The 24,396-nt window shown below is 50.1% G+C and overlaps 2 protein-coding genes across 7 annotated transcripts in view; one reads left to right on the top strand and one right to left on the bottom strand.

Moving 5' to 3' along the window:
* Positions 1 to 10,090, top strand: part of EFR3B (EFR3 homolog B) — a 119,009-nt gene extending 108,919 nt beyond the window's left edge. For all 3 annotated transcript variants that reach the window (XM_024242804.3, XM_054548289.2, XM_054548290.2), the window contains 4 exons: positions 653 to 701; positions 2,899 to 3,005; positions 4,706 to 4,755; positions 5,230 to 10,090. In XM_024242804.3, the coding sequence (XP_024098572.2) occupies positions 653 to 701; positions 2,899 to 3,005; positions 4,706 to 4,755; positions 5,230 to 5,335 (312 nt within the window). In that variant the 3' untranslated portion in view covers positions 5,336 to 10,090. The remainder of the gene's footprint in view (positions 1 to 652; positions 702 to 2,898; positions 3,006 to 4,705; positions 4,756 to 5,229) is intronic.
* A 2,624-nt stretch (positions 10,091 to 12,714) lies between these two features.
* Positions 12,715 to 20,475, bottom strand: POMC (proopiomelanocortin). 4 transcript variants are annotated; one of them, XM_024242683.3, is made up of 4 exons: positions 20,336 to 20,475; positions 17,450 to 17,499; positions 16,453 to 16,604; positions 12,715 to 13,550 (listed from the first exon to the last, which is right to left on the bottom strand). In XM_024242683.3, exons 3-4 carry the CDS (start codon positions 16,582 to 16,584, stop codon positions 12,879 to 12,881), a joined length of 804 nt encoding a protein of 267 aa, XP_024098451.1. In that variant the 5' UTR covers positions 16,585 to 16,604; positions 17,450 to 17,499; positions 20,336 to 20,475; the 3' UTR covers positions 12,715 to 12,878. The 4 variants fall into 4 exon arrangements, with proteins under 4 accessions (XP_024098451.1, XP_054404262.1, XP_009235755.2 ...); XM_054548287.1 differs by lacking the exon at positions 20,336 to 20,475 and adding an exon at positions 19,241 to 19,305; XM_009237480.4 differs by lacking the exon at positions 17,450 to 17,499.
* Positions 20,476 to 24,396: the final 3,921 nt, after the last annotated feature.

Here is a 24,396-nt window from a genome sequence, read left to right as displayed (position 1 = left end):
TTGCAGTATTGGCTGGGCACGGTGGCTCACACCTATAATCCCAGCACTTTGGGAGGCCGAGGCGGGCAGATCATGAGTTCAGGAGTTCGGGACCAGCTTGACCAACATGGTGAAACCCGTCTCTACTAAAAATGTAAAAATTAGCTAGGCATGGTGGTGCACGCCTATAATCCCAGCTACTTGGGAAGCTGAGGCAGAAGAATCACTTGAACCTAGGAGGCAGAGGTTGCAGTGAGCCAAGATTGTGCCACTACACTCCAGCCTGGGTAACAGAGTAAGACTGTGTCTGAATAGAATAGAATAGAATAGGACAGGACAGGACAGGACAGGACAGGACAGGAACGTCCCATGGTGCTTGATGGACAGGCTTGGGGAGGGAGCAAGGGACAGTGTGTTCTTTTACGTGAGACTCAGGACTCTGTCAGAGTCTTAATCTGATGAGGAATGAGCTTCCCCCCTGCATCTCGCTGTCCTCTGTGCCTGCTCAGGGAGCTTCCGTGACCCTGAAGGGGCTGGGGGTGTCCTGAGGGATTTCCTGCCCACTGGGACTTTCTTCTAACAAGCAAGGGGCTGCCAGAGAGTTGGGGGTGCCAGGGCTGCCTCCTTTCTCTGACCCCTGCCTTTCTGAGCATCTCTGTCCCTTCTCCTTCAGCGAGTGCCTGCCGAGGAGATCACCTATGAGACACTGAAGAAAGCCATTGGTAAGTCAGGGCCAAGGGACTCTGGTTAGAGGGCAAAATGGGGTGGGGTCCTTGGACCTGTTCCTGCAGATGCAGCAGGACCCACCACCCTCCGCAGTGGGATCCAGCACCTGCGTGAAGGGAGAGGCTGGTGTCTTTTGACAAACTCGTCACAGCCACCAAAGCTGCCATTGAATATCCCTGCTCTCCTGATGGGGGTCAGTAGTGGGGCCCTGTGTGGCCCACAGTGGGCAATGCTTTTGCCACTAAGGACAGCTGCCTTTAAAAGTAATCAGTTGGCCGGGTGCAGTGGCTCACGCCTGTAATCCAGCACTTTGAAATCCCAGCACTTTGGGAGGCTGAGGTGGGCGGATCTTAAGGTCAGGAGTTGGTGACCAGCCTGGCCAACATGGTGAAACCCTGTCTCTACTGAAAAAATACAAAAATTAGCCAGGCATGGTGGCATGCACCTGTAATCACAGCTACTCGGGAGGCTGAGGCAGGAGAATTGCTTGAACCTAGGAGGCAGAGGTTGCAGTGAGCTGAGATTGCACCACTGCACTCCAGCCTGGGCGACAGAGCAAGACTCCCATCTCAAAAAAAAAAAAAAAAAAGTAATCAGTTGATAGCTATAGGTAGAAAGCAATTTGGAGTAAATTTTTTTGTTTGTTTGTTTTGGTGAGGTGTGATACAAAATAACAAGCTGGCCAATGGAAGATATTAATAACGAACCATATGAATGTCTATTTAATAAGGGCAGATGATTTTAAAGTGCATTGTTACCCCTCTATCTGGATCATTGGACAACAACAGATTTTTCTAACTGTTGACAAATTATGCCTGTAAATGCCAAACTTTTAAATTTTTGTCATCATTAATGATAGTCTCTCTGAATGTACACATTTCTTGCCTTTTTTTTTTTTTTTTTCTGAGATGGAGTCTCGCCCTGTCACCCAGGCTGGAGTGCAGTGGCACCATCTTCGCTCACTACAACCTCTGCCTCCCAGGTTCAAGCAATTCTCCTGCCTCAGCCTCCCGAGTGACTGGGATTACAGGCGCCCGCCACCACACCCGGCTAATTTTTGTATTTTTAGTAGACAGGGTTTCACCATGTTGGCCAGGCTGGTCTCCAACTCCTGACCTTAGACAGTCAGCCCTCCTCAGCCTCCCAAAGTGCTGGGATTACAGGCATAACCTACTGCACCTGGCCATTTCTTGCCTTCTTAAACTGAGTATGGGCCAAGCATGGTGGCTCACATCTGTAATCCCAGCACTTCGGGAGGCCAAGGCGGGAGGATCCCTTGAGCCCAGAAGTTTGAGACCAGCCTGGGCAACATAGTGAGACCTCATCTCTGTTAAAAACAACAACAACAACAACAACAACAATATGATGGACATGTGTGACACACACCCCTTTTTCTTCTTGGTGCTAACTCATCTTGGATACCAAGCAGCATGTGTAGAAGCCTTAAACTAAATGGCCTCGGGCTGCCCTGCCACACGTGTTCCATGTTGGCTTGCATGGTCTATGTGGCTTTACCATTGTCAATGTCCCTTTTCTTTTTTTGTTTATTTTTGAGATGGAGTCTTGCTTTGTCACCCAGGCTAGAGTGCAATGGCGTGATCTTGGCTCACTGCAACCTCCACCTCCCTGGTTCGAGCAATCCTCCTGCCTCAGCCTCCCAAGTAACTGAGACTACAGGCATGTGCCACCACGCCTGGCTAATTTTTGTATTTTTAGTAGAGAGGGGGTTTCACCATGATGGCCAGGCTGATCTCGAACTCCTGACCTCAAGGTATCCTCCTGCCTCAACCTCCCAAAATGCTGGGATTACAAGTGTGAGCCACCATGCCCAGCCTCAATGTCCCTTTTCAAAATACCCACAGAGTACTCAAAGGACCAACCGTTCAGGACTTTCAATTTAAGAGTCCTGGTGGGAGAGCAGCTACTTGGGGCTGTAAGAGCCCCGCTGAAAGGGCCTCCCACATAGTTCTCAAATTCTTACATGAGGAAGAAGGCTGAGCCCTCAGGCAGAATCAGGAAGAGGTCCCACCTTCCAGGGCCAAGTGAGGGCACCGCACCTCCACGCCACTGTCCCCTACTCTTCAGAAGAGGGGAGAGCCCAAGCAATGCTCACGGACAGTGCTCCCTGGAGGAGTCCCTCCCCTTCACCTCAGTAAGCAGGGCCTGTCACTAACCCAGCTCTCTGCGTCGCAGTGGACAGCGTAGCAGTGGAGGAGCAGGAGCGTGAGCGGCGGCGGCAGGTGGTGGAGAAGTTCCAGAAGGCACCCTTCGAGGAGATTGCTGCACACTGCGGGGCCCGGGTAAGTGAAGCGTGACATGGGCGAGTCCCTGGGAGCCAAGTCAAGACTGAATTTGGATCCAGGACAGGATTAAGTTCCTAGGAGATCTTGGCTCTTTGACCACCAACCTACCCCACCCCCACCCCGCCAGACATCAGGGCTTGTATTCCAATGCAGGGAGCTCTGCTGTTGCCCTGCCAGGCTTTCCCCAACACCCTGGCGCTGCATTGCTCCCCCATGAACCAAAAGACTTGGGTGTTTGTCTTGGGTCTCTCTGAGACCTCACACTTTTCACATAAGGAAGAAGTCCTGAGCTGAGGCATCTGTCTGGCAGTCAGATCATGCTCACTGTGGTCCTGACAGCAGGCACGTGAACAGCACTCACTGCGGATGACAGCTTCTTCTATTGATGAGCCGCTTTCATTCTCATGATAACTCCATGAAGTTGGTGCCATTATGATCCCCATGTTACAGAGTGATGGGAGAGGGGTGTGTGGCAAAGGAAGATGGTCAACGTTGGCAGCAGGACCCTCTTCCAACCAGGGTACCTCAGCAGGGGGATGGAACAGCCAGGCCTTGGCAAAGAGATCAGAGAGAGAGGCAGCTGAACATGTAGAAACGAGGAGCCATGTCTAGACTGGAGGGAGGAGCTCAGACAATCCTGAAATTGGTTCTATGCTGGGATTTATTAGCCCCGAATGTCAAGCTTAGTAACAATGAAACATAATTGTAAACATTCAAAATCTACAAATAACCTATTCTCCCAACAAAATATAATATGTATAAATATTTTATATATAATATTCATATAGAAGTGTGTGTGTGTGTGTATATATATATATATATATATATATATATATATATAACACATATAGATTTTCCTGGGCCTGTGTTGTTCTAACCTGTCATCCCACTTTGAGAGGGATGCCCATGTCATGAGCTAGGAATCAGGGCCCAGTCACGGAACACGTGCAGTCCCACTCTCTGCATTCATTAACCTCATTAGAGCCAGAAGTAATCAGAGATCATCTCTAAGCCACCAGTTTTGCAGAGCTGCTCCTTGCCAGTTAGAAAAGAGCTGGCACAAGCTGGGCGCAGTGGCTCATGCCTGTACTCCCAGCACTTTGGGGGGCTGAGGCAGGCAGATCACCTGAGGTCAGGAGTTTGAGACCAGCCTGGCCAACATAGCAAAACCCCATCTCTACTAAAAATACAAAAATTAGCCGGGCATGGTGGCAGGCACCTGTAATCCCAGCTACTCAGGAGGCTGAGTTGGGAGACTTGCTTGAACCCAGGAGGTAGAGGTTGTGGTGAGCTGAGGTCATGCCACCGTACTCCAGCCTGGGTGACAGAGCAAGACTCCTTCTCAATTAAAAAAAAGAAAAGAGCTGGCACTAGTGCAGTCTCCCGACTCCGTGCCCAGCAGCCCCTACTGCCCCATCTTAAGGAGAAGGACCTTCCAGAACTGCCTGCTGATGTCCTCCCTGGTGATTCTGAGCCTCTGTCCTGTCCCCAGCCAGCCTTCAGTAGGTGGCTTTCCCTGATCCAAATCTGCAGTCCGGGTCCAGTGGATGAGTGCTGGAGCGTGTTCACCTCTGCCTGCCTTCCTAAGGCTGTGGCTGCCTTGTACCTCCAGCGTATACTCTGGACACCCTGAGCCAGCTGGCAGAGGTTCTGGGCCCCCCACCCCTGCCAGCTCACTTCTGCCTGTTTGTGTCTAGGCATCGCTGCTCCAGAGCAAACTCAATCAGATCTTTGAAATCACCATCCGGTAAGTGACAGCCCTGGGCAGGGGACCCTGACCTCTGTGGCCCAGTATTGGGGTTCCTCATCCTGAGTCCTTCTCTCACCCCTGTCTTCCCTTCTCTCCTCCCCACCTCCTTCTACCACTGCAATCTCTATCCCCTGGGCTGGAGTCAGCCACCAACTCTAACCCTCCCTAGACAAGGAAATAGAGACCCGAGAGGGAAAGAGGCTGCCTCAGTGAAACCTGGAAAGATGCCAGAGTCCTAGTGTTCCAGGCTGGCACTTTCTAAAGCAGCAGTGTCACTGTGGAGCCTGCAGGGAAGCTTGACTCCAAGCTGTAGATTCTAGTAGAAGGTGGAATCCTGGGAACCTGTGGAATGAAGGGGTCTCTGGTCCCTGTGCAAAAAGAAACGCAAGTCATCTACTCTGTTTGGTTGCACAAGTGGGATCCTAAAATTCTCTTTTCATGCCTTTCTCCCCACGTGTTCCTGCCCCCTAGGCCCCCACCAAGCCCATCAGGAACCATCACTGCAGCCTACGGTCAGCCGCAGAACCACTCCATCCCCGTCTACGAAATGAAGTTTCCCGATCTGTGTGTATACTGAATTCCAAGAGCCGGAGCTCCTCAAGGAGATGGGGTCTGAGGAGGGGCTCACCTCACGCCCACCCCTACCACATGGAGATCTGGCTGGGATCTCTGAGAAAATGTCACCTTGGATGGCAGCGCCTCCCAGGCTAAGCCAAAGTGGAGACTCTCCGATCCTTCTTGGCCCTCCTACCTCCTCCTCGTCTTCCCTGAGGGAGGTCTCACCAATCAGCGTCTCACCTGTGCCCTCTTTGTCTTCTCTTGTGTCAGCCAGGGGCAGAGAATCATGGGGTGTCTCTCAGGAGAAGCTGGGGGGAGGGGGCTGAGAAGCTCCTGCTTGGTGTTTTGAGTGAAAGGCATGTCCTCCCCAGGGGAGGGAACTGGATGGAGACTTGGTTGGTGAGAGGAAGCTAAGGACTCTACTCCCCTGGGAAAGGAAGCTGAGATGGGGATGGCTCTCTCCTCCCTGGCACTCCCCCTGCTCCCCGCCCATGTCCCTGCTGTGTCTCACTCTCTTGCTCATCTCCCAGTTGTCTGTTCATGTTTCTTTCTACTATTAATGAATGCTGAGCCCTTATAACAGGAGCTGGGGTGGAGACACCACGAGGGGTCGGGGGACAGCAAAGGGCAGGAAGCAGGATGCAGGGCTGGCAGGAGGTGGGCCCGTGGCATCAGCAGGCCCAGCGGGCGAGTGTGGTCCCTGCAGCAGCTTCTCACCTCCTTTGTTCGTAAGGAGCTTGTGTTGGCCTCCCACAGTCCTGTCTGCTGGATGTTTTTCAGAGTTGGGTTCTCTCTCTTTGATGTCTTTCTTCTGAGGGTCCCAAGGTGTTCCTGGAGCCTCTGGGTTGAGGAAAAGCAGAGCAAGATAATCTTGGAGGGGAACTGCAGGGTCCCCAAGATTTGCCTACATCACCTCCTATGGAAAAGGCTCCCAGCCTGACCTGGGTTGTAGGAGAGTGGGGAGGGTGGGATGAGTGGCATTTTGGGGCTCAAGGATATCAGAAGCCAACTTTTTGGATGTTCCGTTTGAAGAAAGAAGGATCTAACACCTAATATTGGAATGATTTCTTTACTCTCTGGACAAAGTGTGGGACATCAGCACCACCTGGCAATGCTTGTGGCTTGGGAGGGGCCGTGGAGACCCCTTTGGGTTCTGGGTTCCTGTTTTCCTGGTGTGCCGTCTATGTCTCTGTGTAATGAGGATGTGCAGAGAGGAGCTAACGCGGAGCTGGGCAGAGCCATCCAGGAGGCAGTTTGCTGCCTTCTTTGCCAATTCCCCTTCCCGGCCCCTCCTCCAGGTGCCTTTGTGTCTCCCAGGGTGCCACTGACAGAACCTCACCTGGGGCTCCTCCCATGGCAGTGTCGTGTGGTCCAAAATTGCCCTTTCCTTCTCCGTTAGTCACATTTCCCGTAACTCCTCCGAGCCAACATAACCTACAGTAAGATGTGAGTGTCAGATGTTCTCTCCCTGGAGTCTGCTTTCCAAAGGAGGCAGGGTGAGTAGATTTCTTGATCCAAAGGAATCCATTTTTAATTTTTTTTTTCTAGAGATGGGGGTCTCACTATGTTGCCCAGGCTGGCCTCGAACTCCTGAGTTTAAGTGATTCTCCCGCCTCAGCCTCCTGAGTAGCTGAGAATCCCTTTTTAGGGTACAATTTCAGGCAGTGTGGCATGGAATCAGAAGCAGGCTGTTTCTCCTAAGGGGAGGGCAGGCTTCTCAGGATGGCCTCAGCTCATATTCCCACGTGTGGTGCGCACAGATGCGCAGGGAGAACCTGATTGTTAGGTGGATGTATTTTCCAGAATCGGGGAGAGACTGAACACGAGCATTTCCCATTAATAGGTACAATAAATGTCTTGGAGAAGGGGCTATTTGACCCTCATTCCCGTAGTTTCGGCACTTCAGATGGAGCTCTTCCCTGTGGTCACCATCTCTGCTGTGGGCACGCGGCTTTTTTTTTTTTTTTTTTTTTTTTTTTTTTTTTTTTGTGAGACAGAGTCTTGCTCTGTCGCCCAGGCTGGAGTGCAATGGCGTGACCTTGGCTCACTGTGACCTCCGCCTCCTGGGTTCAAGCGATTCTCCTGCCTCAGCCTCGTGAGTAGCTGGGATTACAGGCGTGCGCCACCACACGTAGCGAATTTTGTGTTTTTAGTAGAAATGAGGTTTCACCGTGTTGGCCAGGCTGGTCTGGAACTCCTGATTTCAAGCGATCCGCCCGCCTTAGCCTCTCAAAGTGCTGGGATTACGGGCGTGAGCCACTGCGCCTGCTTGGCACGCAGCTTCTGAATGGCCTGAGTGAGGGCAGGGCCCAGGCATGGAGGCTCCTGCACCCCCAAGGCTTTTTGGCTGTGCTTTATGGCCTCTGGCTTATACTCAACCCAATTTTACAAGCATGAACTTAGACTTCTCTTTAGTATTTATATATTTAAAAACCAAGTTTAAATTAACTCAAACTTGACAGCAACCAATCTCTGAAAGAAACTTTAAAGAAAATTGAAATCTTGAGCCACAAACATGTTCTTTCCTCACTAGCTCCTCCCAGGTTTTATCCTGCGCCCAGCTTGGATGAGAGACCCACTGTTTCTTGGGCCTACTTGACATTAGGGTTCCCCATGGCAGCTTCATCCTGAGCACTGCCTGTGAGCCCTGGTTCTGGGACTTGGCAGTCGCCTCCCTGGAGCATCTTTCCAGAGCCAGCATTAGAACCAGAGACCCCCAGATGTTTCTGCCCCTCATCCCCATCCTGTGAATAGAGAGACAGAAAAGGTGCAGGTTCCCATTCTGCATAGATTCTGCTGTTCCTCTCCATCTGTCCCAGGCAGCTTTTCCTTTCCATCACTGTCGCTTAGCAAAAATGTGCTTCTTTTGAAGAACTGGTCATTTTTTGAGTGCCCTCTTCTCAGTTTCGTTTAAACTTACACTCAGCAGAGTGTTGGGTTGTCTGCTGACATGGAGTAGAACCTGGATTGTGGCCAAATAGGCCAGAATCAGAAAGGTGAAGGTGAGTGTGATAGTAGGTAATCTCACCCTAGCACAGGCCCTGGGAGAGAGGCAAAGCAGTTTGCTGGGATCTGGAGGGGAGGGAGGTACCCTGGCCCTTTGCCTAGCATCAGTGAGTCCTGCCCTTCCAAGCCCCTGGAGGCTAGTGGCACTGCATTGTGCCCCTTTTTGCCACCCTTCTCTGATGTGATTTTGAGCGAAGAGGAGTCAGTAAGCCCATTGAGACCGGCTGCTCCCAAAGCCCGAGGACTCTAGCTCTGTGGGGAAGGGCTAGCATTGGTCAGGACTCTGCTGACAGCACTGAGTAGGCAGGAATGTATTTGAGATTTGGAAGTACTGTTAATTTGGTGGAGTCAGGTGAATGGATAAGAAGCAGATCTGCAGAAAGCATCAGTGTGGTCCCGAGGCTCCCTCTGTTTTCCTTGCCATGGAGTCCCCAGCGCCTTGCGCCTGTTTCCATTTCCCTCTCTCTTTGAAAAGTAGAAACAGTGGTTTCTTGACTCCTAAACAGCCTCCTCACTATAGAAGGAGCCTGAGCAGGTCAGAAGAACTAGAAAAGTCCTCAGATACCCCCCTCTGTCCAGCCCCCTTTCCCATACATAAATATAAATGGATGAGCAGGAAAAGAGGAGGCCTGGACCCACTAAAGTACTTGAAGAAGCACAAGTGTCGTAGATGTGCCGCCCTTTGCCCTGGGTGTTCTAGATCCCATAGAACACGTTTCAGCTGGACTAAGCATCAGAATAGCCAGGGGTTCTTCTGAACAGCTCAGGCCAGACCTCTGGGCTCCTCTGGGGGCCCTGGGACATGATGGCTTGCAGTTTCCATTCCATTGTCCCCAGGCCTCCTGACCTGGTGACAGAGAGTGCCCTGGAGAAGTGAGTCTATTATTCCTCTTCATGACCAGAAAATGGCAGCTGGCCAGTTGGGGTCCTGTGGGAAAGAGCTAACCTGGGCTGTTAGGTAGATACTAGGTTTAAAGGTAGACAGGGAGATGGCATCATCAGGGCAGGCCAGGCCCACTTCCTGTGACCCCAGACCTTGGCAGGCGGGTCGTGCTGAAACCAGGCACCTCCCTCACACCTGGGGAAAGGTTTAGGGCAACATGTTGCCTCTTCATCCCATTAACCCTAGAAATCTTCTGGTTAGAGTGGCCCTTACCCCACATCTGGCCTAGGTCTGAAGACTGCAGGATAGTCATGATGGGCCCATCCTAGAGCCTGGCTAGCTGGAAGATGGGGTATGGCAGGGACAGGAGGGCGGCAGGAAGGGCTTTGTGGCCCTGCTGGGGCCCCTTTAGTCCCAGCCTGGCTGGCCAGGTCTCCTGTACTTCAGGGGACCATGGGGCCCCCCAAGCCAGTCACCTTCCCCTTCCAAGCTCTCCCCCCATGACTACTGATTTCTGGCACGTGGAGGCAGAGTTGTGAATCCACAAATGCTGTAGCCCATACCTCGTAATGTGTGTGTGTCCACTTAGAGCCTCACAACCTGGCTGTGTGTGTGCATGTGTGTGTAGTATAGTTTGTAATTGACAATATGTGTATATAATAGCTGGTGTATTTATATGTGAGTGCAGAATTAGTGCCCGTGGCGGTTTTGTGTATTTTAAACCCATTGAATTGATTAGTTTTATTTTAGGGAAGTGGGAAAGGGGGAGTGGGAGAAGTATAGGAAGAAGGATTCTTAGCAAAATCATTCTCTAGGACTATTAGTCGCGATCTCTCAGTGAGCCATCATGATGCCCTTTTCAAATAAATGTTAATGTTGTCACCACATGGCTGTCTGTTTGATTTCTTTAAAGTAAATGGTTTTTTTGAGAAGCAAACGGGATCTGAAAATACCAACAGTATACCACTGACATTTAGCCACCTCTACCAACCATGACTTTACCTCTCAGAGGGAGAAGGTGTGGGGGAAAGGAGGCTACCAAGATGGAAACCTCAGGCCCAGCATGCCCAGCATGGGAGCATCCTCAGGAAGGCCTAGGCCATTATTCATTCTAGCACATTCCATGTAAGCCATACTGGGGAACACCTTGTCTTAAGAATCTGGCTTTCTGGCCAGGCGCAGTGGCTCATGCCTGTAACCCCAGCACTTTGGGAGGCCAAGGTGGGTGGATCACTTGAGGCCAGGAGTTCCAGACCAGCCTGGCCAACATGGTGAAACCCCATCTCTACTGAAAATACAAAAATTAACTGAGCGTGGTGGCGGGCGCCTGTACTCCCAGGTATTCGGCAGGTTGAGGCAGGGAAATCACTTGAACCCAGGAGGCAGAGGTTGCAGTGAGCCGAGATCGCACCGGTGCACTGCAGCCTGGGTGACAGAGCGAGACCCTGTCTCAAAAAAAAAAAAAAAAAAGAATCTGGATTTCTGACTCACTGCATATCAAAACTTCACAGGGAGAATTCCCAATTATTTTTTCATTGTCAACTCCCAGAACATCAAAATAACACGGGGTACATATGTCAGTGCCACACACAGAGGCTTCCCAGTTGGCTTTACTCTATACTGCCCACTGGTCTATCTAATGCATTTGACATCTATGTGTGCATCTCTGTGGTAAATCTCATGTGAATTGTAAATGTGTAACTGTATGTAAATGTGCAAACCTGTGGTCCCAGCATTGTGACAGCACTATGGGGAGATACAAAAGAAACACACACCTGGCTTCTGCCCTTGCAGAGCTTGGAATTTTCCTGAGAGTAGACAAGGCATGGATGCAACAAGGAACTTGCCATCCGAACTGGACAGTATGCCCTCCTGTGCAGAAGGCGCTGATGGCAGAAACACTGAAAATGAACAGGGCACCTGGCAGAGGTGCCCCACAGAGGTGGACATGAGCCTGAGCGAGACAGTTGCATTTAATATGGCAAAGGAGCCGGGGGCGGTGGCTCACGCCTGTAATCCCAGCACTTTGGGAGGCCAAGGTGGGCAGATCACCTGGGGTCAGGAGTTCAAGACCAGCCTGGCCAACATGGTGAAACCTCATCTCTACTAAAAATACAAAAATTAGCTGGGCGTGGTGGCATACTCTTGTAATCCCAAGATTTGGATTATTTAGAAGAGTTTATTTGGAAGGTTGAGGCAGGAGAATTGCTTGAACCCAGGAGGCAGAGGTTGAAGTGAGATGAGATCACGCCACTGCACTCCAGCCTGGGTGACAGAGCGAGATTCCATCTCAAAAACAACAACAACAAAATGGCAGGGAAAGGTGGGGAGTTCCAGGCAGAGGGTATAGAAGGATGCGAGACCTGTGAGGAGACCAGCAAGTGTGAGGCAGCGCCTTCATCCGGGGAAACTTGGGAAGCAGGGTTTGATAAGGAGAGAGTGCCCATCTACAAGGGCCCTGCCCACCATGCTTAGTAGTTTGGAATTGGCAGAAATTGGGGTGGGGGCACTGTTTTGACTCTTGAGCCTGGGACTGTGGGAAAAAGCAAGATTTTGTGTAAACTAATATGAAGAATTCATATATGATGGGCTGGGGAGAGCGGCTGGAGACTAGGAGACCAGTTGGTTGGGAAGCTGTTATCAGAGAGGCCTGGGGGAAGTACTAAGGATGAGGAGAAGGGCTGGAGCTGAAACACGTGGGGAGGGAGGAGCTTGGGCACAGCAGGAGGGGTCAGAGGGCCTCAGTCAGGGCTTAAGCCCTAAGGGCTGGAAAAAGCAACTGCGTAGAGTATGTTGTATTAAACAGATGTGTGTCTCCATGAGTGTGTGTGTGTGAGAGACACCGTATGTTTGAGCCTATCTGTGAGTAGCCTGGGAGTGAAATTGGAACTGACACCAACTCTCAGCTCTCACACTTAGCTTCTGTGATAAAAAGATTATGTCCATTTTCTCCTTTAATCTTCACAATAACCCTCATACTGGGAAGGGAGGGGTAGATGAAAGAACTAAATTTTGGAGAAGTTCAGAGACTTGCCTAAGGTCCCATGGATTGCAAGGAGCAGTCAGGACTCAGTTCCCCAGAGACATTACCAAGACTTCTCACCTGACAGTCCAGAGCACTCCCAGGCGTGGGCAGGCCTCAACCTGTCCAACTGGCTTTTGGAGGTGGACGGGAGCCGGGGAGCCCCTGAGCGCCCAGGGTCACTCCTGCAGGAATCCTGTCTTTACACGTGTGCTAGCTGAGCAGTCTCCCACTCAGTGAAGTGTGTGGAAAATACGGCCATCCTAGAGGTGCTGGAGCCACCCTGAGCCTTCACCCAAACTATCTGATCCCTTGAAGATCCATTTGGGGGTGGGGGCAGGAAGCACATTTTCCTTTCACGCTAAGTCCTGTGAAATATCCTACCACATGGAAACCACTGTGCTCCTCTGATCCATGCTGCTGTTGTTTGACGGCTACGTATTTTTATTTTATTCACACAGTTTACATTAAAAGTCAGAGGTGGATGTAAAATTTGAAAGGTTTTATTTCCTAACTACAGGCAGCTTTAAGAGGCTGATTATCTGCCACGACCACCACCCCCAGGCTGGGAAGCAGCAGCAGGGCAGGGGAGAGCAAGGGGCTTTGGGGTCGACCTCCTGGGGAGCGTAGCCCCGGGGCCCCGCTGTGCCCTCACTCGCCCTTCTTGTAGGCGTTCTTGATGATGGCGTTTTTGAACAGCGTCACCAGGGGCGTCTGGCTTTTCTCGGAGGTCATGAAACCGCCGTAGCGCTTGTCCTTGGGCGGGCTGCCCCAGCGGAAGTGCTCCATCCTGTAGGGGCCCTCGTCCTTCTTCTCGGCCGCCACCAGCAGGCTGTGCTCCAGGTCGGCCCGGGCCCCGGCGCCGTCATCGGCAGGGCCGTCGGGGCCATCTCCCTCCCGGAGCCGCTGGCCGGTCGGCTCCCTCTTGAACTCCAGGGGGAAGGCCTCGGCCGACTCGTCCTCGGCGCCGTTGGGGTACACCTTCACCGGGCGCCGCTTCTTGCCCACCGGCTTGCCCCAGCGGAAGTGCTCCATGGAGTAGGAGCGCTTGCCCTCGCGTGGGCCCGGCTCGGCGCCATCGCTGCGGGGCTCGGGGCCGCCCTCAGGCAGTGGGCCGCGGTCTTCGCCCGCTGCGACGTCCTCGCGCTTCTGCCCTGCGCCGCTACCGCTGCCGCTGCTGCTGTTGCGGCGGCCAAATCGGTCCCAGCGGAAGTGGCCCATGACGTACTTCCGGGGGTTCTCGGTCAGAGGCTGCTCGTCGCCATTGCCTGGGAACACCGGAGTCTCGGCCGAGAAGTCGGGCTTGCAGGCCCGGATGCACTCCTGGGGGAAGACGCGAGGGCATGAGGGCAGCCCGTGCCCTGCACCCCGGCCCGGCCGCCGCGCCCGTCACTGCGCCTAGGCCCTGGCGGCCCTCGCCACGTGCCGAGGACACAGGGCACAGTGTCGGGCGTGTCAAGCGTCGAGGCCTTCCTACAGAGCAGGTCTGCCCACCTGCTTTCTTGGCACTCGTGGGCATCTAAGATCTTGCCACCGCCTCTTTTGTCCCATCCCCTGCATGCTTCTGCCTGGCAACTGCAACACACTTCCCATCCCATTCCATGGTTTGTCTAGCCATCTAGCCACCCCTAGCTTTTGTGAACAGGACCAAAGTCTTACTGTTATATGCCTGACATAAACGAGTGGCTCCAAGAAAGGCAGACGGGTGGTAGTTGTTGGCACTTAATGAATATTGAGGTCTGGGCACGGTGGCTCACACCTATAATCCCAGCACTTTGGGAGGCCAAGGCTGGCAGATCACATGAGGTCAGGAGTTCAAGACCAGCCTGGCCAACTATGGTGAAATACCATCTCTAGTATAGATAAATAAATGAGCTGGGTGTGGTGGCGGGCGCCTGTAATCCCTCCTACTCTGGAGCCTGAGGCAGGAGAACCGCTTGAACCCGGGAAGTAGAGGTTACAGTGAGCCAAGATCACACCACTGCTCTCCACACTCCAGCCAGGGCAACAGATCAAGACTCCGTCTCAAAAAAATAAATAAATAAAAAGAATATTGAATACATACATATGGTTTAATTCAAGTCCAGAAGAGGAGTGGGGCTGAAATTCGGGGGATAATCTCTCCAGGTGATAGAAGTCTGGCTACTAGGGCCCATATTTTTAAACATATTTTTAATAATGCCTCAACCTGCGTGAACCTGGGAGGTGGAGCTTGCAGTGAGTGGAGATCGTGCCACTGCACTCCAGCCTGGGTGATAGAGCAAGACTCCGTCTCAAAAAAATAAAAATAAAAAATAATGCCTCAACCTTACCTCAGTGATGGAAAACGTACTTTATGCCCTACCCCAGCTCCATCTCTGCACTAAGCCTCCAAAACTGCACCTTGGTTCTTTCACGACTTCTGAGCTGATTTCTGAGAGATCCACCAGTGAGCTCTGGTGCAAGCTCATTTCCCTGTAACCTCATTCCGGCTGGAGGGAGGGGTGGAAAGCTAGCGTTATTTCCATTGCACTGTCTGTGGAACCTGTGTCTCTGCTCCTTGTCCCTAGAGGACTCAATTGTGGTACATATTAGCTTAGGAAAATGGCTGCATAGGCTGCAGCCTTGAGTTTTCAGTGATAAAAAGATGAAAAGCTCACTGGCTGCTGTCTTTCTTGGGAACAGCAAAGGAGAAAATAAAAGGATCCTATCCACTCTGTTGAGCTGGACATTGCCTACTCCAGGTGTTCAGAATTACAACTCTGTGGAACATTAACAATGGAAAAAACTAATTTACACTCCCCTCCCCTGGACAGATAGTGAAACAGGAGACTCAGAGTGGTGATAGGACCTGGTCAAGATCCCACAGCTCACAACTGGTCTAGAACCCATGGGTCCTGACTGTGTTCAGTGCACCCTCCCTGGTGAGCTGTGCTGTGGGTGTCTCAAGTCAAGAGACTCTTGGGTCTTTCTAAACTGGAACTCACAGAATCCCCTGGGCTCTTCGTTTCTATTTTATATTACACATGAAAACTGGTCTGTGTCTTTGAGGACCTCATTCTCTCTTCACCTTAACTCAGTTTCTGCATTGACAAAATACACAGAATGTAGTTATGTACATTCCACCCTCAGCACCTGCCAGGTGACGGCAACAAGATTAAAATCCCAGTCACTGACACTAACAGTATGGGAGTTTTTTCGTTTGTTTGTTTCGTTTTGTTTTGTTTTGAGACAAGGTCCCATTCTGTTACCCAGACTGGAGTGCAATGGTGTGATCATAGCTTACTGTGACGTCAAACTCCTGGCCTCAAGTGAACCTCCCAAGTAGCTAGGACTACAGGCACATGCCACCACATCTGGCTAATTTTTTTATTTTTTGTAGAAGTAGGGGGTCTCACTATGTTGCCCAGGCTTGTCTTGAGTCCCTGGGCTCAAGCAATCTTCCCACCTTAGCATCTAAAAGTGCTGGGATTACAGCCATGAGCCATCTCGCCTGGTCTCAGTGTGCCTTTTAATCTCTGGATTTGGCATCATTACTCATTTATGCCCCCCAACACACACACACACACACACACACACACACACACACACACACACACCCACCCCACAGGCAGATACGTACACCCTGTGGTGACCTGGAGGGAGCTCCTGCCTGACACAAAGGGCCTTCACATGCTCTGGAAAGACTGTAGAGGAACACGGCAGAAGGCCAGTCTTCCAGAAGAAACATGAGACATTTGGCACCAATTAAAGAAAAAAAACAAAAAGTCCCCTGGTTTTTCCTTCTTCCAGAGATGATTTGAGGAACTACCTGGCTGGTTTTGCAACCAGTAGTAGATAAAAGGGTAAGAAATATGGAATGAGAATGGCAAGTGATATGAGCTTCTTAAAAAGGAATAGTTTGGGAAGCTAAAGATTTAAAGTACAGAATAGATTGAGGGGTCCATTATTGCTCTTATAGCACCATCTCTAGCTTAAAGGGTTCAAGGTCTCCATAGAAGGTGGGGCAAGAAGTAAGGATAATCAAGCAGAAATTGTGGACTCAACCCCTCTCCCTGAAGCTGCTTCCTTCCCTCATTCTTTCTCCCATTTCTTACTTCACTGCAAAGTTTCGCTCCTGCCCTGGGTTGAATCACGCCTATCACTGGGAATGAATTTCCCTTTCCCCACACCCTTTTCTTTTGAGCTTTCCCAGCTCCAGTCCCATCTAATGTCTAAGCCAAGATAGCAGTCATGGCCCACGTACCAGCAGGTTGCTTTCCGTGGTGAGGTCCTGACACTGGCTGCTCTCCAGGCACCAGCCACGCACTTCCATGGAGACCTGGAGCAGCAAAGCCAGCAACAGGGCCCCCGAGCGGCTGCAGCACGATCTCGGCATCTTCCAGGCAGGCTGAGGCTCTGCAGAAGCAAACAAGATTGGTGGGACCCCTGCAAGGAGCAAAACAATGTTGGCCACTCACCAGGAAGGACCTTGAGCCAACATTAACAACACACTCTCTTGCGGAGTTAAAGGCATTTTAAGGACAGCAGCAATGCTGAGAAAGGAGGTGTGCAGTAGGGTGGTGGTATAAGTTGTGATAAGGAGGAGGGAATGGACCTGGGTAAACTGTGACCATTTCCCTGTTATCTTCTATTAAAACAAGACTTCTAAAAAGGTTAAGGGTGGAAGCTATTTTGGGGATTGTTTGGTTCAGCTCCTCCTATGAGAGATGGGAAAATTGAAGCCCAAAGAAAGACAATTACTTTAATGTTCATGACAAGGTAAGGCTAAGCTCCTAACAGAGAACTTTCCTGTTTCACTACATTAAGTTGTAGTTCTAACATGCCAGATCTAAGGGGTGAAAGTAACTTGGGAAAAACAGAGGACCCTGAAATTCCTGCTCAAGATGGTCTTTTCCCTTTTTATTCCACCAGGATCCTATCATTCCTCTGAAACTCTATTTCCTATGAATATTAGGTTGACAGAAAAGCAAATAAAACCACCAGCCAATTTAGGCAGCATTTCGAGCAGCCTGATTTGATGTCCTGCACACAAATTATTCTGGTGATCACTATTATCCAGACTCCAGTAACTTTGGAGAGCTTCGTTTTTAAAGTGGATCTCAGTTCTTTGAAATCTGGCTCATCTTCTGAACACATCACATGTCAGATGTCTTGCTCTCTAGATCTCTCAAATGTGGTCTGAAATGGCAGAATTTGAAGAGGGTGCAGGTGTGGAGGGAAAGAGACCAGAAGAGAATTACCTCCTGGTGGAACAGCCACTGAAGATGCTTTTGGAGAATCCAGAAAGTGCCTGTGGGCAGAAGCTGAGGTCAAGACACCAGGGGACAGTAAGGAGGGGGCATCTATGGTGCCTCTAGTCCCTCGTGCCCACCCCTTTCTCCAGCACTACCCTCGCACTGCCAAATTTCCCTTAACCAGGTGGGCCCCCTGAAGCCACCTCGAGGCCGGAGATCAGCTCACCACCAACCCTACAATCATTTTGGATTTCAGAAGATCTTCTCAGCCAGCTGCTAAAAAGAAATGTAATTAGATGAGAAAAGTAATTCACATTAAAGTGTGGATGACTAAGTGTCTCGTCACTCCTAATGAACGTTGGCATTTTAAAATAAGTTTGCCTAAAATAAATCTCTCATTTGGGGAGGCGTGGGCCAAATCTTTTTTATATAGGGGAGGCTTTGGAAGTGAAAGTCCTCTGAAGCGCTCATTTCTACTTCAGGAGGCCACTTCCTTCTCTGTACCCCACCCTCGCCCTATTCCCCAGGCGCTGGGCCAGCACAGGGCTAGCTTCTGAAGGGTTGCTGGGCAAGGCTGAGCATTTTCAGAGCAGCCGTTAGATGGCGCTGGCAGCCAGTGACTGGCCAAGGGGCACTTCGGCTAAAGGGGCAACTGAACGAGCTTTGGTCAACCTTGGTGTCCTCTCCTGGCTCCAAGGGACAGGCTGTTCCCATTGTAGCCTGCCAGTGATCCAGTTCAAGTACACAGCCCGAACTTGGTGGACCAGGCAATTAGATTAAAGCTCCAAGTTGACCACAGCACATTTAGCTCTGAAAAATGCCCAGATGTTACCGTCACAGAAAAATGGTAGGTACATATGTCACCAAATGCAAATGTAAAGTAACATATTAGTAAAGAAAAAAATAAAATCATACAAGTCTGATAGTTCCCTCAATTATATTTCAATTCTTGTCAAAGATAACTACTCTGGAGTGATTTCCATTTGCTAGAAGCAATGACTTCAGGCCTTCCTGGAAAGCCCCAGAGAGCATTTCCCCTCCTTATGCCCTGTGTGCTGAGTTATACAATGTGGTAACATATTCACTCCCACCCTCTCAGAGCTTATATTCTGTTGCTAAACTGGTTAGTTGGCTGCTATTGCTAAAATTTCAGATTCTTTCCTGAAAGATGGTCTTGTGTTTGTATTGTATATTTTGCTTATGTGTATGTGTATTTGCTTATGTGTATTTTCAGTTTTCTACAATGAACAAATAGTACCTTTTGTGTCATTTTTAAAGCAACAAATTATTGGGGAAATATCAAATGTTGTGCTTTTTTAAGTAGGGAAAGTATTATAATCCAAAAATGGAAAGCTCTGGAAAAATAGAAACTTGAAATTTGCTCATCCTGAGATTAACTTTATAGTAGAACTACACTTATTAGAACTTCATAAGTGTGAGGGGCTCTCTATGAGCTCAACAAATCATTTTGTTTGTTACTCTAAAACTGCATGCTGGCCATGCCCTTTTGTAAAGATTAGAGGAGCACAGGGGCCGAGTTTTGTCCTTACACCATGACATACATGCATCAAGTCCTATAACAAAAGCATCAAAGGAATAGTAAGTCATTAAAGTGGCCATAATCTGTGCATAGTTTATAAACTGACACACACACACACAAATCCACACACACTTTTATTTTCCTTGGCTCCTTCCAGCCATTCTGTAAGAACCCTCCCTGCCCCATTTAAACATGAAGAATTTGGGGAATCCAAATGCCAAGTGGACTGTCTCTCCTTCGCTGGAAACGCCCCTTACCTGAGCCTTGATCATTCCAAATGGCTGCCCGTGCCCTCAACCCAGGATCTGCGCCATAAACGGTCCACCCCTGGTTCTGTTGAGGGCATCCGAAACTAGACAGTGCGTTTCAGGACCCAGGACAGCTCCCGCACCAACCACCTGTTTTTAACCCCAGCTAGGTCTTGGAGAGAAGAGACTCAACTATTCTGCATTGTAATTGAACCAGTTATCATGTAATTATCATAGCGCGGCCACCTCGGGTGCGCTAAGGTGGACAAGGAAACAAGGATTCAGGGGTCTGAATCCAAAAAAATCTGGAAGGCAGGGAGTTCCTTATGACTTTTATCCTTTTCTCTGCTGCCTCGTTTCCAACATTAATTTGCGATAGCGTGTATGGAATTTGACTTTCAAGAAGTGACACCTATCCTGGAAACTGGGAGCAAGAGATACTAAAAGACCGGCTGGCCGGGGGCGGTGGCTCGCACCTGTAATGCCAGAACTTTGGGAGGCCAAGGCGGGCGGATCACCTGAGGTCGGGAGTTTGAGACCAGCCTGACCAACATGGAGAAACTCCATCTCTGCTAAAAATACAAAAATTAGCGGCCGTGGTGGCGCATGCCTGTAATCCCAGCTACTCGGGAGGCTGAAGCAGGAGAATCGCTTGAACCCGGGAGGCGAAGGTTGCGGTGAGCAGAGATCGCCCCTTTGCTCTCCAGATTGGGCAACAAGAGCGAAACTCCGTCTCAAAAAAAAAAAAAAAAGAAATAAAGAAAAAAGAAAAAAAAGACCGGGCTGTCCCAAGACCTCCCAGCAAGCGCTCGGAGCCTCCGGACCGCCGCGAGCCCCTGGGGGAGCGGAGGCCGCCGGCTGCCTGGAGACAGCGCCTGCAGCTTCGCGGCCGTCCGCCCAGGAGCCGGACGTGGGCCCTCCAGCTCAGCTGCTGGCGGCTTCTCACGCCGCAGTCGGCGAAGAAAGTTTGTCGAGAACTCGGGACCGCGGAGAGCCAGAGGCGCCCAGGTCCGCCTTCGGAGCCGGAGCCGGCCGACTGCATCGCGAGGACGGGGACAGGGGATCCCGGGGAAAGAGCGCGGTTCCCCCACGCTGCGCCCTTACCTGTCTCGGGAGGCTGCTCTCTGAGGGCGGGGACGCTCGGCGGCCTCTCTCGGTCGCTGCTCTTCTTCCCCTCCTTCGCCGCCGCTTGGTCCCGCGCTCCTCTGTCCTTATATACTTGCCGAGCTCTCCTGGTGGGCGCGGGACCTTGACCTTCCCGGCAGCACAAGGAGCAGCTCCCCGGGCCCGGGGAAGGGGGGCCGCGGGGCGTGGGAGGGGGGCTTCCAGACGGGGGACGCGCGCAGAGGAGACGCGCCTGGGAAGGGGCTGGAATTAGCACTGTCCTGCCGAAGGCGCACCTGGCCGCCCGCCCTCAGGAAGAACTTAATTATGGATGGCGTTGGGTCTGCGCTTAGGACGGGCGGGAGGCTTAGCACCCCGGTGTGGGGCAGGCCGGGCAGCCTCTGAAGTCGTTGAGGAGAGGCTGAAGTTACCTGCGTGCGTGCTGGGGCTGGCATCTGCCTGGTTCCCATTTGGCGGTAAATATCACCGCAGACGGAGTGTGTCCGTCTGCACACGGGGAGGCCTCCGATTTCCCCATTGTTTGGAAACTGTGATGTGGAAGTCGTGGGGAATCACATTCTCTCTGTTCCACTTTGGGGAGGGGAGGAGGGAGCAGAAGTCAGGAGCCGTCTTATGGGTGTGAAGGTGAGTTGCACTGCTCCCCTGGGGCCTGCTCTCCAAGGGCCTAGTTTAAGGGAGGCTCCCTTCTGTGTCCCAAGCCTCAAGGAAAAAGTCCTGTTAACTTAAACCATTAAATGGGGAGAGAGTGATGCTGTGAAGAGCAGCTCAAGTGCTTTCCCTGTGGCCTCTGATCCCTCCCTTTGCCATGAGCTGGCAGGGTGGTCTGGGGACTCAGATAATTTTCAACATCCCCCTTGGCCCTGGAGTTCTGGCTTGGCTTTAGTTCCGAATGTCAGACCAGAGAGAAGAGTACAGCACTCAAACCAAGCTAAGAGACTCTACCTTAACCTGGAGTAAATAAACAAAACCAAATTGTGCCACGTGGTGGGTGTGGGAGGGAGTATTGGGACTAAACTGGACTTCAAATCAAGACACTTGCTTAATCTGCCAAATGCCAGAACTTTCCTGATGCCCCATGAGATGCTCTTTTAGACTCCAGGACTCTCTTGTGGATTCAGCTTTTCTGGTGGCATTGCCTTTACATTCAGCAATCCTTTCCCTTTGGACCACAAGAGAGATCCAAGCTCCTTCACAGTAGACAAGGCGCTTCATCACCCGGCTTTGGCCCCTTTCCTGGGCCATTTCCCAGTTCTCCACCTTGCATCCAGGCACTTCAGTATCCACAACATTCACACTGCTAGAACATGGCTTTCTTGGGTCTCCATTGTCCAAGCTGTTCCCCCAACTAGAACATCCTTCCTCTCTCCAGCCATCCAGGAGCTTGACTCACATCAAGATGTAGCCTATCCATCAGCCCCTGTTCTCTGAAGCCCTCTTTGGCCACTTTTCCTACCAGGGGCATGAGGCATGACCTCCTCTGCCTTCCACAGAAGTCTATCCCCATCTTATCAGTGCAAGTGGCTTGCACTAATTCACTTCTGTCCCCATTTTTTTATCTTCCATCCACCCCATGACCACCATCAGGTTTGTAAACTCTTTCAAGCAGATGGTGGTTTTGCCTTATTTTACTTTGTGTTATTTTTGTAACTTCAGGAGGCTGCTGGTGGCAGCAGATAAAACAAACCAGGAAAAATCCAAATAGACCCAACTTCTTTAGCTGGGTTCCTTCTTTCTTTTCTTCTCTCTCTCTCATTCTGTTTGTTTGTTTGTTTGTTTTTGAATTAGGGTCTCACTCTGTTGCCCAGGCTGGAATGAAGCAGTGTGAACACTGCTCACTGCAGCCTCCACCTCCTGGGCTCAAGTGATCCTCCTGCTTCAGCCTCCTGAGTACCTGGAACCACAGATGCATGCCCCCATGCCCAGCTAATTTTGTTTTTTTGTTTTGTTTTGTTTTTGTTTTCGGTAGAGACAGGGTTTCACTATGTTGCCCAGGCTGGTCTCAAGCTCCTGGGCTCAAGTAATCCACATCAGCATCCTGAAGTGCTGGGATTACAGGTGTTAGCCACCACACCTGGCCCAGTTTCTTAATTTAATGCAGCAGAACCTGCTTTGGCCTCCATGAACTGAAAGGCCATTGAACTGCATTTAGAATCACTGGGTAGGCGGGGCACAGTGGCTCACACCTGTAATCCCAGCACTCTGGGAGGCTGAGTCGGGCAGATCACGAGGTCAAGAGATGGAGACCATCCCGGCCAAGATGGCGAAACTCCGTCTCTACTAAAAATACAAAAATTAGCCAGGCATGGTGGCGCACACCTGTAGTCCCAGCTACTCAGGTGTCTGAGGCAGGAGAATCGCTTGAACCTGGGAGGTGGAGGTTGCAGTGAGCCGAGATCGCACCACTGCACTCCAGCCTGGCGACACAGCAAGACTCCATCTAAAAAAAAATAAAATCATTGGGCAGGTTGGGGCACCAGGATCTAAAAATGGGCAGGGACACAGTGTGGCTGGAACCATGGCCAAAATCACATCCAGTGGAGAAAAAAAAAAACAGACCACAAGGGGCCACAACGGGCATATCAAGACCACAGGCATCTGACATAGACGTCACTTCTGTCCCCAGGATGGGACACTGCCATTCTCACTTCAGCTAATGCCACCAGAAAGGAGTCACCACTGCCCTTGCATCCTTGTACCACTAGCTCCTCTTTGAAAGCCTAGAACAGGTGCCTTTGATTGTCTGACGTGACATAATTTTCCCCCTTTATTCTAGTAATGTGGTGAATTATTGCATTGTTGATTTTTTGGTGTTAAACCTACCATGCCTTCTTAGATTAAACCCAATTTGATTATGATGTGTTATCCTTATAAAGAAAACACTGGACTCAATTTGCTAATATTTTATTTAAGACATTTGCATTGATGTTCATGAGATGGGCCTGTAATTTTCCTTTCTTGTGGAATTCTTGTCTAATTTGGGTATCAAAAAATTATGCTGTTCTCATAAAACAAGTTGGAAATCATCTTCCCTCCCCCTTTTTATAATTAAGTAGAATAATTTGCGTATAATGGTGTTATCTCGTCCTTAAATGTTCGGGATGATTCACCAGTGATGCCATCTAAATCTTTAAGATTGTTTGTTCATTGAAGTTTTTAATTACAGAATCAATCCTTTCAGCTGGAGCTGGAAAAAAGAAGAAAAAAATGTTTTAAACCATTACAAATTCAATTGCTTAAGTGGCACTATTTCAATTGTCTATTTCTTCATATGTCAGTTTTAGTCAGATATGTATGTCTAGGAATTTGTCTATTTCATCTAAATTCTTTAATTTATTGGCTTAAAATTGTTTATTATATATTTTAAGCATCTGGGATCTGTAGTTTTGGCCCTTTTCATCTGTGATATTGGTTATTTGTGTTCTCTTTTTTCTTGATTAGTTTTCTTTTTTCTTTTTGAGACAGAGTTTCACTCTTATTGCCCAGGCTGGAGTGCAATGGCATGATCTCGGCTTACTGCAACCTCCACCTCCTGGGTTCAAGCAATTCTCCTGCCTCAGCCTCCCAAGTAGCTGAGATTACAGGGATGTGCCACCACACTCGGCTTATTTTTTGTATTTTTAGTGGAGATGAGGTTTCCCCATGTTGGCCAGGCTGGTCTCAAACTCCTGACCTCAGGTGATCCACCGGCCTCAGCCTCCCAAAGTGCTGGGATTACAGGCATGAGCCACTGTGCCTGACCTCTTGATTAGTTTTCTTAGGGTGTTATCCATTTTATTAGTCTTTTTAATAATCCATTTTGGTTCTGTTAATTTTCTGTACTATATGTACACTTTTTTATATTTCTGAAATTTTTACTCTTATTATATCTTGCCTTCTACATCTATGGGTTTAATTAGCTATTCTTTTCCTATACTCATGAGCTGGACATTAAATAAATACTTTTACTTAGATAATTGATATTGAACCCTTTTTTTCGCTTTTTTTTTTTTTTTTTTTTTTAATATTGCCTGGGCTCATCTTCAACTCTTGGGCTCCAGTGA

The sequence above is a fragment of the Pongo abelii genome, chromosome 12, assembly GCF_028885655.2.
Source record: "Pongo abelii isolate AG06213 chromosome 12, NHGRI_mPonAbe1-v2.0_pri, whole genome shotgun sequence".
Lineage (NCBI taxonomy): Eukaryota > Metazoa > Chordata > Mammalia > Primates > Hominidae > Pongo > Pongo abelii.
This window is presented reverse-complemented; position numbering and strand designations above follow the sequence as displayed.

Bases quoted from the DNA above. Each gene is read 5' to 3' on its own strand.
- POMC (XM_024242683.3), bottom strand. From the start codon at position 16,584: ATGCCGAGATCGTGCTGCAGCCGCTCGGGGGCCCTGTTGCTGGCTTTG. The intron at 13,551-16,452 runs GTACGTGGGCCA...GTCTTCCCCCAG, and splicing joins CCACGGAAAGCAACCTGCTG to GAGTGCATCCGGGCCTGCAA.